The sequence below is a fragment of the Branchiostoma belcheri genome, unplaced genomic scaffold (genome assembly GCF_001625305.1).
Source record: "Branchiostoma belcheri isolate BF01 breed outbred unplaced genomic scaffold, Haploidv18h27 scaffold23, whole genome shotgun sequence".
Taxonomy (NCBI): domain Eukaryota; kingdom Metazoa; phylum Chordata; class Leptocardii; order Amphioxiformes; family Branchiostomatidae; genus Branchiostoma; species Branchiostoma belcheri.
The window spans coordinates 3,317,208-3,333,377 of record NW_017803824.1 but is presented as its reverse complement, the minus strand read 5'-3'; the positions used below and the strand labels follow the sequence as shown (position 1 = coordinate 3,333,377).

Genomic DNA, 16,170 nt, shown 5'->3' with positions numbered 1-16,170 from the left:
AGAGACGTGTTCTACTTTCCGCGCCTTTAAGAACTGCGACACCGGTGACAGTTAATCATTTATACCCGCCCCTTCCACCAGGCCTCGGCGCCCTTTGCGCGACCTAGAATTAGCCAGAGTGTTTAGTGGGCGCTAAAGGGTCGCCAAGGTCGTGTGGTGGAACTGATGGGATCTTACTGAAGACCTTTTGTCCATTTTCTCGTATTCAACAGTAGCCTCAGAAAACAGTACGTAATAGCAATTAGTAGTAGTATCAAAACGCCAGCCGTAGCAAAAGTCTGATTTGGAGAGAAACGCCGAGAATCAGTCTCTGGCGTCATTGCCGCATCGTTCAAATGTTATACGCACGCGTGTAGATGAACTGTGTGAGTCCTCTCTACTACCTGTAAACCCCTTCGAGTAGATAGGGGGCGTGGCTTGAAAACTTGTAAACCGTTGGGCACGATACTGGTCAAGACGGAGCAGGTGTAATGAGGCGAAGCGTACTTATGGTGTTGATAGCTAATATATAGTGTAATCCTGCCGAACCCTCGTCGATTTTTTTTAACAAACACACCGGGTCCCTAATCTGTGTGTTGGGCAAGTTCCCTTTTTGATATCTGACATGTCCAAGGCTCCTCACTCACATGGACTTAACGACATAAACACACTGAATGTTTGTTACGACGTTCACCAGCGACTAAGCAGAAAAACATTGTCATTGCTTTGATTTATTACAGTGTAGGTACTTGACTTATTGTGCATGAGTAGGTGCAGCGGTGACGCCATAATTTGCACTGTGTAGTAGCCCATTAGCGATCTCATGAGGAACTGCAGCGATGACCTACTTCCTTAGGCTATATTTGTCATGTTTGTATAGTCACATAAATGATAAAATGCTGTTTTGCTTAGTGATAGACCATATTATATACTGTATGTGCTTCAAGTAGTGAGCAGCGTTTTCATAATCCATTACCCACGAGTCGAACGATTGGTGGAGGGCCATGCCAACTCGTCCAAGGATCTGCTTTCGTTCCAACTCAGTTTTAAAGCTTAAGCGTCACAAGCCTAAACCTGCCAATGAAGTAACGTCACACTGTAAGTATCTGTAGTCTTAGTTGCGTATTCTGGAAAGCTATCATCGCAGCAGTACTAGTAACACATATCATTGCGCTACATTTTGTACATGAACGTGCGGTCTTGCATCATAGGTAGTTCAAAGGTCAACTGTGACGTACGAGCCTTTGAGGTCACCGCGAGGACATGTGTGGGGTGGGAGGGTGCGAGTTGCGGGCGCTTGTGCAATGGTACCCCCGATGTGTGAATATAAAGGAGAGATGCCTCGCTATGGCTTGAATCGATTCTTTTCCACCTTTAACAGAGGATAGGATCACGCAGCAAACAGGTAAGGAACATATCGTGGCTTTGTCGTACAATCTTTAGGTTACGCATGGCGATATTGATAGGCGCGCTGTGCATCCATGTGGCGATCGTACGGCGGACAGACAGCTCGTCCGTGGGTCAATGTCCTCACGTGTCCTCAAGCAACTCCCGTCGTGACATCAGGACGCTTCATTTCCAAGCAGATGCGTGGTTTTATCATATGCTGTACGTTGTAACGTTACATTGCACGGAACTTGTTGTTCTAGGCCAGGAGCCTGTTACCGATAATGTTGCCATGTACGACGTGAGGTCACGTACAACGAGTGTAGGCAAAAAGCAGGTGACAGTTGGCTGATTTGCCTACCTAGAATTTGCCTATGTCTTCAAATGATTTGCATGTACATGATGTAAATAAATTTTACAACGATCAGTCGTTTTGAAGAGGTTATAAATCCTCATTTTCGTGACTAGGTGTAACGTTACAGGTGTCCTAAAACGTCTAATTCTAAGTTATGCCACCTGTTAACATTACAGGCTTGTCACGAAGTGCACATAGGGACCAACTTTGCCGAATAATTTTTCACCAACACAAGAACTTCAAGAACGTGAAAAGGATCAGTTTAATATGACGGACGTCGGGAAGGACGACAGCGAGACATCACGCTTACTTGACGGACAGAACGCCTCCAGACACGTACAGCTGGACACAGACCGTGTCCCGGAGGTTGTGACGTATGGCAGTGTGACGGACGAACAGACGACAGAAGCCGATACTAACACAGAGACGGCGGCAGAGGAGGGGGGCTTCAGCTGCAGGAGGGCGTCCAAAAGACAACTCCTGTCCTTCGTCTGTATCGCTTTGCTGAACTTCTGCGGATTCTGTTACTATTCCGTCATCGCTCCGTTCTTTCCGGACGAGGTAAGTGAACCGGCTATACCTGTTCCTGTTTTCTGTTGATCCCACCACTACCTCATAGTAATGAGATGTGATGTTCTGAATCATTTTACTGTGCACGTGTCAAACAATGAAGACACTCTTTTGCATATCTTAAGTGATCCTTCAAATAATCGTTTGACGTTAAGTCTTTTCAAATATATTTTCCATCTAAGTAGAATGTCAGCAAAATTGGTTCATCGGTGATTTCTTTCTTGCATACGTAGATGGACAAAGTTACAACAACAAAATGACAGTATTTTATTTTTGGAAACATTTAGGATGAAGACTAAACCAGTCAAATAATTCGTATGGTCATGGCAGTCTAACTATCTAACGTCTCTACAGGCTCTAAAACGAGGAGCGTCGCAGACTTTGGTTGGACTGATATTCGGATGTTTTGCTATCATCAACTTCCTGGGGGGTCTGGTCTTCGGAAAATACGTGAGTATCAACCATATCATTGGGCAATTCTGAAAAACACATCGCAAAACTTATCTTTATGATGGTGTCATGAATAGTATGTATTGTGGACAAGTACGAATTCATTTTCTGGTAGATCATACACCAATTGTTACATAGAGGTCTACATGCGTCAGGTATTTGTTTCTTACCTTCTTCAGTCAAACGTTTATTTTGCCAATTATTGTCCAAGCGGTGGATGAGATTTTTATTTTTTCATTCCTTCTCTGTTTTTCTCTCCTCAGATCACCGCCATAGGGTCTAGGTTCATGCTGACCAGCGGTGTGTTTGTGGCGGGGAGCTGTTCTGTGTTGTTCGGGTAAGTCTCAACAACGTATTACGATGTCTTACAACAGCAAACTGAATCGTATCTTATGTCATTGGACCACATTGCATGTCTGCTTTGGCTTATTTTTTGGTGCGTTTTTACTAAATTTTATGCTTTTTTATCAGGCTTTCTTTTTTTTGCACAGTTTTTAACGTTTTTTTTTTGGGGGGGGTGTCGTAAAAATAAAGCCCGATAAAAAAGGCTTAAAATCACGCCAAAGATTGTAGCAAAGTATTGTAGCAACTGTTTTTTTTCTTTCCCAGGCTTCTGGAGTACATGGATGGAGCGCCGTTCATCGTGTTCTGCTTCGCCATCCGGTCGGTGGAGGCCCTGGGTGTGGCCGCCTTCCAGACCGCGGGCACGGCCATCCTCACACACGCCTTCCCTAACAACGTGGCCACAGTCATGGTAGGCAGATGGGGGCATTACTTCGTCCCGTGGGGGTACTGTTTTATGTTGGTACTGCGTGTTTGCTGGTAAAACTTACGATCTTTTTATGGATTTGTAGATAGATAAAGACGTAGACATACATAGATAAAGTTACAGAAACAAATTGACAAATTAGGTTTTGATGGATTTGTTTGAATTTTAGTATGTGGTGAGTTATTGAGGTCCCGAAGAAAAAGTGGAAATTTTGGGAATTCTAGCAGCGTTTTCCAAACTAAAATTTCATTTGTAGCATTTTGGAAAAGATTGAACTCTCTTGCAACACAAAGTTTCAGTTTATTTAAAAAGCTATGATCCCTTTTCTAACAGGGAACCCTGGAGATTTTCACAGGCCTTGGACTGATGGCCGGGCCGCCCATCGGAGGTGTGCTGTACGACGTAAGTGTTAAGCATTCATTCATTTATGTGTTAGTAAGCAGGGTGCTAGAAAGTCAACATTTCTCTTTTTCAATTTCATGAATCCCCAATGGATAATCGTTGGTTGCTTATTGCTTTGTTTATATCCGGAATCTAGGATAGTTGTTCGACCTGTAACTCTACGAAAGCAGTGACATACGCGGAAATGTATTTGTATTGCGCGTTTGTGTAATTTGAAAACTTAAATGTTTTGTAAATGTTTTGTCATTTGAACAGCTTGGAGGCTTTAAGACCCCGTTTATAACCATGGGTCTCTTGTTGCTGTGCTGTTGTGTGTTTGTGACGATCCTAGTCCCGCCACAACCAGGTAATTAACAAACTTTTAAAATAGTCTAGAAAAAGAAACGTCGAGTAGGCCACTGTTGTTGTCATTTAATAGATTTATCGATCTTGATTATGTAAAGTATAGTTACATTTTGTTGTTTTCTATGAGATTGACCCTTTTCACACAATTACACAAAGAATTAGTGCATGTATTAACATTACCACGCCTTGTGTACATGTAGACCAAATTGTACCACTGTATTTGTACAGATGAACAGGAGGGCAAAACAGATGTGAATATGCTGTTTTTCTTCAAGATCCCAGCTGTGCCTATAGCCTGTAAGTATGGACCATTGTGGACGTCCGACATTTAGATTTATAAGTTAGCAGTACTGTCGAAAAAGCATGGTGATCAGATCTACACCAATGATATATTTGCTTGTCATGCAAGAACGAATATATAGCAGACAAACTATGTAATTATGTTTCCAAATATTTCAAAAAGAGAGAAGAAAGGGCAACTAACAGTAGATGATAGGTAGTATATAGTATTGTTGTAATGTATAGATTCCTAGCAATTAGCATTAGAATATAGCGTTCCAGTATGCAATACTCATGTTTTGCATACTGCATGTCCTCTTGTGCATTTAGCCCATCTGGGAAAGAACATGCAATAAAGATTCATATCATTAGTGGTCTACAAAATCTTGTTTCAACTGGGGGCTTCAGTACAATGTAACGTTGTTATGTCTTACGCGTGGTTCTGTAGGCGGTTTGGCCGTTGTGGTGGCCTGTATGCTGGACTATATCGACCCTGTACTTCAGCCGTACTTGATCAATCAGGTAAGATGTAAACTAACGTTACTTAGCTTTACATTCCATATAATCAATACCAATCATTCCATGCAAGAAGCGCACACATATCAATTTTATGTGTTCTTTCAAAGTGAATTTGCGGTTGTAATAGTTATGTAGCTAAAATGTGTTTTAACTGATGTTGACAGTTCCACACCTCCCCTGTGCACATCGGCCTGATGTTCCTGCTGTGGGCGGCTCTATACGCCGTCCTGGCGCCGGGCTGGGGCTGGCTGGCAGACAAAAGGGTAACCTCCCGTCTTATAGGCCTAGTGGTTCGGATTGTACGTCTCTTCTACATTTCCTTTGATAAACCTTGATTAACAACGCCTTACTTCTGAATATAACGTCTAGATGTTCATGCTAATCGTAGTGCTGTTAGTGCAGATAGCAGAGGTGGCATTGCATCTGTTCTACTTTAATCCTTTCTTATCTTAGATGTTTAGAGTTAAAACTTTAGAACCAACACAAAATGCTCTCTCACCTAGAGCTAGTCACTCTGGTCTTCCTCAGTAGACTAACTTAATGATGCTTGTCACGTGGCTTATTGTGTGACGTCAACACCGGGTCAAAGGTATCTGGTAGACGATGTCGGCCCCGTCGCGGTTAAGTGAAGGGTGATGGGCCCTGATGTAAATAGCCTCCTTCACCCCTCTCCCTTTCTTGTGTTGTTTACAGAAATGTGTCCCGATCATGGTACCGTTAGGCATGGTGGTGACGGCGGTGGGAACTCTCCTTCTCGGACCGTCTCCGCTCCTGACGGACTACGCCAACATTATACCGAAGTAGGGTTTGGTCCAACAAGTAGAATCCGTTTATTTACCGAAGGAAAACATATTGTTTTTGCTAAGTTTCCTCCTCTTCTTCTTCTCCAAACACTGACCTCTGACCTGGTCAATGACCTGATTTGTTGACGTCTCTCACCATGGTAACTGGTGTTGGGTTACATCATTGAATGTATTTGAGTGAGAATTAATTCTTGCTTTATTTAGACTCCGTGTTTTATTACGTTTGAAAACGTGTAGTTACTAAAGGTTAAACAATCCGTTTTTGCTGACATGGTTACAGGGCGCAGTGGGTGAACATTGTCGGTCTTGCAGTTATCGGAGCCTCTTGCGGAGCGTTCATGACACCAATCGTCAACATGATGCTTTGGGCGGCCAGGTAATGTGTCTGACTGAACCTCGCTTTTCGCCGGCTCCCTAATTAGTCCGTCACCCCCCGACGTGATCTGCCACAAGCTCTTGGGTGGCGGACTATCTAGGGAGCCGGACAAGAGCTTGGGTTTCACAGGCTAGTAATGTAATGTACGGGGACTAAGTCATTTTCCCTTGCTTCTCCTTCTATAGTCTGAATTATCGCCACAGGAGGATTACATCGATGGTAACCATGGTGATTTCTTTCCTAATTAGTGACGCAGGCATGGAGAATAACTTTGCCATGTACGGCCTGGTGTCGGGCGTGATGAGCGCCTTCTTCGCCATCGGGTAAGTTTTTTCTTTCTTGTCACTTCGTAAATCCAGAAAACATTTCTCCACAAAGGGACTCTACTCCCGTCCCAGTTACTCTATCTTACCTTTCGAAATAGTTAGACTTTCCTCATAAGATGACATGAGGACATCATGGATAGGTGATGTACATTCTATAGATTGTGCCGTTTCCTTAAATTTCAGATGGGTGTTCGTGTTAAATCGTGTGAATGTTATTTCTTGATGCAGTTGACTTATGTATTACAGGGACCTGCTGGGCCCACTGGGAAGCAGTGCACTGGCGGATAGGTTTGGCTTCCCGTGGACATCCACTGCGTTTGGAGGGCTTGTCGTCTTTTATGTATGTACCAAGTTATCACAACACGACACACACTTGGTTTTCATGCTCAGACTATGATATGGCGTGGCAGTGTTCAATGACGGTTGTTTCTACGCTTTTTTTTTACAATGAGTATATGTTAACGTTGAACTTATGCAGTTTTCTGAACAAAGAGGAAATATGACATTGAACCCTATTTGATCATTCCTATACATGTAACAAATAATATGTGATTTTAGAGATTGTTTTCTGTTTGACGTAGCTCTTATCCGTTGCTATACCAGTTGGTAAAACAAACACATTAACCCCTGTTCGTTACCTTGCAGATGCTGGTTATAGTGGCTTTCTACATCTATGATGGCTGCCACACTACCCGTCGGTAGGGCTTGTTGAATTTACATGTAGTTGATGTTGTTTGAGTGAATCATTGTACTCTAATAAATGTTCAGCCATGTTACTGTACCATCACTAATTTATACCCCGTCACTTTATACAGTGTAGACTGCATCTGGTAGTTAACTACGTATGTTCTTCATACTTCGACGATAGCCTAAGCTTGTTTCTTCCATACGTTTTCAGTGTCCACCACGTGAACTCAACCGACGGTGAGAGTCAGAGGCTAGTAGCGTGAAGCTTCTGTGTACCTGAGTCTCCGACAAGCCCAGTCCAGAAGAGATTGCTGCCACCATATATATCAACTTTAATTTGTTTTCTGCCTTCAGTTGTTTTCTGCTACCACCATGAACCTTGTTTTCAGCCTTCCGTTTCCTGTTGTGTTCGTATGCTGTTTTATGAAAGCCAGTGGGCAAGTGTGTGTACAGAATCAACATAAAATCCCAAATGTTGCATATACCAGAAATTCACAATAACTTTGAATATATAAAAGATGACAAGCCATTTACATCTTGTTACACAGGTGTTGTAGAGGTGCGTGAGCCGCAGTGAATTATGTAAATATCTGTGGGGCCTGCTTGTATGGAGAATCGTGCGCTTATGTGAGACCAGGCCCAGCTTTATGTGAGAATGTACCAAATTTTGAAGATGCTGATTATTTATTATCAAGGAATTCTAACTCGGTATTTTTCATAATACACTTATGCCATCCAATTGAATCATACCAAAATTAGACTTTACCTTATTTGCCATTTTTGTCTGTGTTTCTATTTGTAATAGTATTAATACATCCACACTTATGGGAAGTGTCTAGTAGTATGTAGTGTTCTTGGTTAAGGAAAGGAAAATGGAAATTTGTCGACCGTAACAAAACTGTGCTGGGTTTTCAAACCTGATTTGTGCTCAGGGGACGGTACAAATAATTTCCGTATCATTAAAATTGTGAGCTAATGAAGTGGAAATAAAGCAGTCCTGCTGCTAGTATTTAAGGACGAGAGTAAAACATGGCCGCCCTGAGCGAGGCAATAAAAGGTGCTTAACCCTCCTTATGTTGACGTCATGATGACCTGCTCCACCAAACCGAGGGCGGGGCAAAGTACAAATCGTGACCTCAGGAGCCCGTGTACACGACAGGAACATGGAACCAGATCAGGACGACAGCGAGTCGGCACGTCTGCTGCTCGACCACGGGCAGAACACCTCCAGACACGTACAGCAAGACACACACCGTGTCCCGGAGGTTGTGACGTACGGTACTGTGACGGACAGATGTCCTGAAGTTATTCCTCACAATGACACAGAGACTGCCAAGGAAGAAAATGGCTTCAGCTGTGCGAACACATCCAAACGGCAGATTGTGACATTCCTCTGTGTAGCCTTTCTGAACTTCTCAGGGATGGCCTGCTCTGCTATAATTACTCCGTTCTTCCCGGATGAGGTGAGTTAACAACAACAATATATACATATATATATATACGCACATTGGTTCTCTTCCCACTGTATAACAAGTCAGAGAGGCAACTTGACAGATTACCTGGCCTAGATTCGTGTGTGTCAATATTTGTTAAGGCCCATTTTCACACGAAAATGCCGAGCGACCGTACAGCGAACAAAGTTGGATTAGTGTGACTCTTGATGTCATAATTGGAATATGATGTAAGATATAAAAGTATGATTTAAAGATAACACATACATGTATCTAGAACTGTTCTCTGAGAAATCTGTTAAATCTCAGTGGTAACAGCCCTAAATGGGAAAGGAACTGTTGGTTCGCCTCTGTGGCATTTGGCTTGTGTGAATACAACGATTAGATCTAGAAATGATTTTGACATGTTATACTAGTAGTCGATTGACTTCAGAAGACAGTACAACAGGTTAGTGTCGTTTGGTTTTGTTGCCTAGACTCTGGTCAGGTCACTGGTAACTTTGCACCTGTTTCATGACAATTCCGCGTGTACTCAACAACCAGCTCAAACCGGTCTTCCATGTTCCAGGCTCTGCGGAGAGGGGCCTCGCAGACTACAGTGGGGTTTGTGTTCGGATGTTTTAGTGCAGTCCAATTTCTAGGGGGGCTGGTCTTCGGAAAATTTGTGAGTATTCGTCCTACGTATTGCCAGTAGTCTCACTGAACAAGCACATGTCTAACCACTAGCGGACGTAGTAATACATGGATCTGGACTGATGGTATTTTCTTTGTGCTTTCATACACCTAATGGAAAATAGATGACAAAATATCATCAAGTCCTTTCTCTCTTTTGATGTTGATCATTCTGCCTTTTTCTGTGCACTTCTTTTAGAGATCACAAACGTTAAATTTGTCAGTATCTTTCCGTGTCTTCTTTTCGTTACGTAGATAACAAGAATCGGGTCGAGGTTCATGCTGATCAGTGGGGTTTTTGTGGGCGGGAGCTGCTCTTTTTTGTTTGGGTAAGTCTTTGTATTTTCTTAACAGTTACACCTTCTTTCCAGTAGTTTGGTGAAGTATTAGATTTGCGGAGAGGATGTAGGACTCGGGAGCTATAATAGGTCTGGTAACCAGGCTAGTGAAGTACGCCAATGCAGAACAGATAGCGCTAGCGTAAAAAAAACTTATTTAGAGTGTGAAAGATTATGCACATTCTAGACAACTGGCTGTTGCTCAATTTTACCCAACTCTACCGCCTTGTATACTCTTGTATATGTTATACGTATGTTGCTCTGTCTTAACAGGTTTTTAGAATACATGGAAGGAACGACGTTCATCGTATTTTGCTTTGCCATCCGGACCATGGGAGCTCTGGGCGTCGCGGCGAATCAGACTGCCGCCATAACCATCCTCACTCACGAGTTCCCCAAGAATGTGGCGAAAGTCTTGGTAAGAAAGACGTTCCTATATACTTGTCCTATACACTTGTGGAAGATTGAAAATGCCGTAACGTGAGTATGATTATGGTATATGACATTGGAATTATGCAACAGTAGCTTGTGGGGACTATGTTTACATAACATCATTGCAAGCGATTTAAAACACACATTTACAAAGACGTCAGACAACAGTTTCAATCGATGAGCTATTATAAAGTATTATACTGTATTGCCTGTATCTATGGCTACTTTAGCGTTGTACTGTGTGTTTTATAGTGTGTGAAACACGGCATCAGCTGGATTTGCTGTCTAGTGCTCCACCATGTACAATGTATTGTCGTTGCATGCAATTTGAAGAAAATAGCAGTAATCTGAATTCCTTGAGGAGAAACGTTTAAGAAAAAAAATTACTAGTAACCACAAAGTATCACTCGCCACTACAGGGAACCCTGGAGCTCTTCATGGGCCTCGGCATGATGGCGGGACCTCCTATCGGGGGTGTCCTGTATAACGTGAGGAACCTATCTGTTTCTGTAGTGGGGTTTGGACGATGTGGATATCTTGTTTCATGTGTAGTTAGCATGAACTGTACATTCAACATTTCATAGAGTGATAAAATCATGGAAGGATGTGCTGCAATAGAGGTGCGCACTGTGTCATCGGTCATTAAATCTATACCGAAATACTGAATTATGTTGAAAAGTATAAATGATAAATGGAACTGACAATTGTCAGCAGTGTACATACTACTAGATAAATGATATTCTACAGTTGACGCACTAAATTGCAAAAACTCATAGTAGATCAGTTTGCAGTTACAAGTTACTCATAGTACATCAGACTGATTACTAGTAGTTTGCAGTTATACAAGTGGCTCCTTTTCTAGACATATGTGGATGTCATGTTATTTACCTTGATGACACCAGCTAGGCGGGTTCAAGTTGCCGTTCTTCGCGGTCGGGGGTCTGATGTTCGGCTGCTGTGCGGTGTTGGCTGCCCTGATCCCGACACAAATCGGTGAGTGGAATAATAACGTTAATGACCCGCGCTTCGCTCACTCGGTGGTTTTACTTTTACTCACTAAACCGCTATTGCTGTTTTTGCACAGATAATGAACAGGAAGGGAAAAGGGACGTGTCCCTGCTGGACTTTCTAAAGATCCCAATTGTCATTATGGCCTGTAAGTGTTTCATAATATGTTTATTTTATATATAATATATTTCTTGTTTGAAAACCCCTATGACAAAGGAAAGCAATGTAATTGGCAACAAATGCGATATTCCACTCGCTGTTTTGTTCTTTCCAAGCGTTGCAGAAACTTTTAAGGGTTGTAGAGTTACAGTTACCGGCAGTTCTACGGAGCCGTGCTGTCACTGCCGTCGGCTCTGATCTCATATGATTCTCATTGCTGTGTTTGTGACAATCAGTTTGGAAGGGATAAGCGAACACAAGGTAAAATGGTCTGACAATAACCTCCATGCTACCGTCTCTAGTTGCCGTCACGTTTCTACTTTGTAACAATTTAAATCAGAACTGTATCATGTATCTGTTCCCATGTCTGTGTTGTTTATTTTGTAGGTGAGATAACCGTTGTAGGTTACGCTGTTATCAACTATCTTGAGCCGGTGATTCAACCGTACTTGGTAAACGAGGTAAATCAATTCTTTCACCATCCACTAGGATATTTTATGGACTTTCTTATGGAACGGACGGTAAACTATGGCTCAAGGTATAAAAATGGCCCATGAAACATGTCAATTGACTGTGCATTAGACTTTATTGAACAGTTTGACATTAGATTGTGCCGCTTGTGGTTGAAAATGGCGAAAGGGTGGTAACACGTGTTGTGGATGATATGTACGTGTGTTATGTAGGCTTCGGTGTGCGTTAGTTCAGTACCCAGAAGTGGTCCATGTGACCTTGCTGTCCCTGATCCAACTCATTCAAACAAATAACATATCAACTTCGTTACGGGCATATCTGTGGTGCATAATAATTATAACGTAATTGATGTTCCCAGTTCAACGTCACCCCTGCCCAAGTCGGGCTGTTCTTCCTGCCCCTGGCCGCAGTGTTCGCCGTGTGTGCGCCGGTCTGGGGGTGGCTGGCCGACAAAAAGGTAAAACTTGACCACTTCAATCCAATCTGTATTTGGCTAATGTGGAACTCCAAGGAACAAATTCTATCTCAGAAGTGTGTTATTGCTCCGCGTTGTGTAACGGTTACTTGTTGGTGTTACAGAACGTTGTGAGGACCATGATGACGTTAGGACTACTGGTTCTCTCAGTCGGCGCGCTCCTGGTCGGACCGTCTCCCCTTCTCTCTCATGGCTACCTCAACATTCTGCCCAAGTACGCTTTTAGTTCCGAAACGTTTACAATTCGTACGTTGCTATGGATTTTGCTGCAAACAAGTCATTACTTTAAAGACAACATAACACAAAACGCAAAGTGCTTATGTTATTTAGAAATTAAATGTGCTACACGGCACTCATTGAGTGATGTTATTTTTTCAGAAAGCTATGGGTTAACATTCTCGGTATTGTCGTCATAGCGATGTCCATAGGCGCAGCACTGACACCTATCTTCAACGTGATGCTCTGGGCAGCCGGGTAATTCGTGTCACTCACATGCTCATTGTGTTTCTGACTATGTTGTAATCTACGTACAGGCATACTAGTAAACAGTCATACACAATACGTACATCAACAAAATCTAACTGACGTTCTGTGTTCTGTGCCCAACTGCACTTGTAGTGTCAATCTCATGATTTATTAAAAAGATATTTTTATATTATATTTGGTAGCTAAGATTTAAAACAATCTTTGCAGTGATCGGATTTTGATGTTGTTTCTATTGTTCAAAGTGATGCGGGCATGGAGACTGACTTTGCTACTCACGGTCTGGTGTCCGGAGCTTTTGGTGCATCTATCAGCGCGGGGTGAGTTACTTACTGTTCATTAGCATATCAGCATAGCATAGCATATATGTGGAATGCACAATAACACTGTGGCAGCTCTGAACTTTTTTAAAATCGTGGTAACAATTTTTCGTGTTTGTGCTTATAAATAATGTTATCATATATAACAATGCAAAAATAGGTGACTACATAAAAGACATGTTTTGTCATTAGAAAAAATGCCGAAACTCATGATTACGTAGCACTACTTGATTGTAAACTATATTGTCTCTTGACGTTTAGTAATTAGGATGTTAATTTTCATTCTATAAACTTTTCTTTTTGTACTACATGTATGTTCAGTAGTCGTTGCCAGAAATTGTACCTTGTACAATTGTCGCACAATAACGTTCTTCTATATATAAAGTTCTTCTATATAACACACGCTTATCTACATGTTTGTAGTAAGGCGCACATGGATAATCTGATGACTTCCCCATACCAACCCGTTGAATAATCTGCTCGCCTGTGAAATTTCAGGTCGTTTGTAGGGCCGACAGTCAGCAGCGCGCTGGTAGAAAAGTTTGGGTTGCCCTGGGCAACAACAGCGTTCTCAGGGTTTATCTTATTTTCTGTAAGTACATTTAGCTTGTGATAAGTATATCTATGTGATCAATGAATAAGAATAAGACAAAGAATGAGAAAATACATGGATACAATCAAAGAGTTTTAGATTTCATGTTTATTTACTCTATTATTGCAAATATACTTTCAAACCTTTGAAAACGGTTTGTTTAGAGGAATTCAATTACATTGAGCGTAAGTCTTGACTAAGCATTGATGATTGTTTCATTGTTAACACAGATTGTTTCACTGTTATCGTTACAATTGCTTCTAATGGTCTTGGAAAATGACAACTATCTTTTGAATTTCAGATGTTGCTGTTGGTAACTTTTACAATCTGTGAAAAACTATGCAGGAGGTAAGACTTGTCTGATCCAAGAATTCCTGTTCCATTTTTTTAAAAGTTTCTGATGTTGTTGACTTTGATATACCAGTCGATTTACGAGTGGACATCATTGTTTTGCAGATGTCAGGCTGGATCATGGACTAAGGAGGAGGTTCAAACGTAACTTAATAAACATAAACTTTGAATATCAGCTATATGGAGATCTCTAATTCTGATTACCTATGAAGAGTTCTATAATAAACAAACGAGGTTGTCAATCCTCATACAGTACAGTGCTGCAAAGGTTCATTTTCTCTATTTCTCGTGTTTTGAGTGAAACTGTTATCTGATTTCCACTCATGATCAGGAGCATGTATGGGCTATATGAGTATATGGATCTGCTCCTACTTTGCACTATCAAGCAGTGCCACAGAGATACACCTTCTTCCTCAGTGTCGAGTGGTGGGACGACACCAAACGGCCCTGCTCACTGGCGTTCATGTTGTCGTTGACCATCGTCATCATCGTGAGGAGATCGTGAGTTTTACCATATTTTGTAAGAGTGCAGGCCAGATGGTGCACGTATGGCGCCCCGTAGTCGTGCCTGATGGCTGTGTAGCCGGGAACAGTGGCCAGGCCGTAGAAGATGTCAGCCTCTTTGGCGATAAAAGTGGAGGTGACTGCCGCATCGAACACGCTGTCTGTGCGCTCCGGGCTTTGGTGCCTCTCCCCCTGACAAGCCTGTATGAAGAACAACTTCGGTTTGCCTTTTAGGGAAGGGCAGCGTTTTGTGTTGAGGGGTTTGATCAGTTCAAGTATGTCGATGCCGACATCGTTGGAGGAGAAGACCTTCCCCGTAGTACCGTGGGACATGATACAGCACACGAAGCAGTCGTAGCCGGAGTGGTCGTCTTCCCCCTGTCTTATCATCACATCCACCATCTTGGAATGGTCAAGGTCCTGCAAGGTCACCACTTTGAAGTCGAAGCCCCTGAAGACATTGGCTAGACGACCTGAACAGAAGATGGCCATATTTTAGTCTTAAACTACTTAATGGTAACGAACAAGTAAATCCTTGACTAACCCAGATTACATACAAACTAACCCAGATTACTGCGAACAAGTAAATCCTTGACTAACCCAGATTAGATACAAGCATGAAAGCCCATCTATGTTGCTGGTCAACATTGTAGATTGCTTATCTGTGCTCAAACACCGCACATATCGTCTGTCGATACTGCAGCCTTTTTTTATAATAGTGGGTACAATAACCAACCAGTAGCCATAGACCATAGTCAGCAGTTGAACAATGATGGTGCCTGATTCTGCCTATTACACTTACCCGTATCTGCTTCTGCTTCAGTTCTTGACGGCAGTTCCCTGAAGTTGATGTTGTTAATGATGAGACAAACGCCATTGGGAGAGTGGCTCATCTGGTACACTGGTAACGTTTTATTGGAGAAGAGAACTTTCTTCAGCCGTTCATTCTCTGCTTTGGCGCGGTCTCTCTCCTTGACAGCTTGGTCCCTCATCTCGGCAGTTAGGTCCCTCTCCATGAAAGCTAGGTCCCTCTCATTGACAGCTTGGTCCCTCTCTTTGACAGCTTGTTCCCTCTCCTTGACAGCTTGGTCCCTCTCCTTGACAGCTTGGTCCCTCTTCTTGACAGCTTGGTCCCTCTTCTTGACATCCTGGCCTCTATCCTTGACAGCTTGGTTCCGCTCCTTGACAGCCTGGTCTCTATCCTTGACAGCTTGGTCCCTTTCCTTGACAGCTTGGTCCCTCTTCTTGACAGCTTGGTCCTTCTCCTTGACAGCTTGGTCCTTCTCCTTAACAGCTTGGTCCTTCTCCTTAACAGCTTGGTCCTTCTCCTTGAATTGTTCCAGTTTTCGCACCTTTTCACTCAAGCCTTGCAGTAGTTCCAGCGCCCTCGTATATGTTGGCTTTTCCGTTTCTTCTGCCATTTTCTGCCAACTGCCTACATGTATTAGAAAGCAATAAGCCTTTACATTATTGCAATCTGTGTAATGTGCACACGTGTCTGATTGAAATAGGGCAAAGTACGTTGTTCCTCTTTTCTTAGGGACTGTACGATATTTACCGGGGGGGAGGGCTGGTGCACTGGGGGGGAGGGCCATTGAAAAATTTTTTGGCCTGGGGGGAGGGCCATGGAAAAAAATTTTGAGCCGGGGGGAGGGCCATCGAAAAAAA

General features: G+C 42.6%; 3 protein-coding genes across 3 annotated transcripts; 2 read left to right on the top strand and 1 right to left on the bottom strand.

Annotated features, from left to right (window-relative positions):
- Nucleotides 1-1,295: 1,295 nt before the first annotated feature.
- LOC109470669 (MFS-type transporter SLC18B1-like) lies at nucleotides 1,296-8,144 on the top strand. Its single transcript, XM_019769696.1, has 16 exons — nucleotides 1,296-1,384; nucleotides 1,897-2,281; nucleotides 2,645-2,740; nucleotides 3,004-3,077; nucleotides 3,350-3,494; nucleotides 3,843-3,911; nucleotides 4,167-4,257; nucleotides 4,485-4,553; nucleotides 4,984-5,057; nucleotides 5,219-5,317; nucleotides 5,748-5,854; nucleotides 6,138-6,233; nucleotides 6,482-6,556; nucleotides 6,806-6,899; nucleotides 7,205-7,257; nucleotides 7,458-8,144. The coding sequence occupies exons 2-16, from the start codon at nucleotides 1,988-1,990 to the stop codon at nucleotides 7,507-7,509; spliced, it is 1,488 nt and encodes a 495-aa protein (XP_019625255.1). The 5' UTR covers nucleotides 1,296-1,384; nucleotides 1,897-1,987; the 3' UTR covers nucleotides 7,510-8,144.
- A 265-nt stretch (nucleotides 8,145-8,409) lies between these two features.
- Nucleotides 8,410-12,730, top strand: LOC109470586 (MFS-type transporter SLC18B1-like). Its single transcript, XM_019769550.1, has 11 exons — nucleotides 8,410-8,709; nucleotides 9,266-9,361; nucleotides 9,625-9,698; nucleotides 9,981-10,125; nucleotides 10,559-10,627; nucleotides 11,042-11,132; nucleotides 11,224-11,295; nucleotides 11,694-11,767; nucleotides 12,136-12,234; nucleotides 12,357-12,466; nucleotides 12,631-12,730. Exons 1-11 carry the CDS (start codon nucleotides 8,410-8,412, stop codon nucleotides 12,728-12,730), a joined length of 1,230 nt encoding a protein of 409 aa, XP_019625109.1.
- A 1,028-nt stretch (nucleotides 12,731-13,758) lies between these two features.
- LOC109470585 (caspase-8-like) lies at nucleotides 13,759-15,923 on the bottom strand. The gene is made up of 2 exons (XM_019769549.1): nucleotides 15,305-15,923; nucleotides 13,759-14,975 (listed from the first exon to the last, which is right to left on the bottom strand). Exons 1-2 carry the CDS (start codon nucleotides 15,921-15,923, stop codon nucleotides 14,380-14,382), a joined length of 1,215 nt encoding a protein of 404 aa, XP_019625108.1. The 3' UTR covers nucleotides 13,759-14,379.
- Between the last annotated feature and the right edge of the window lie 247 nt (nucleotides 15,924-16,170).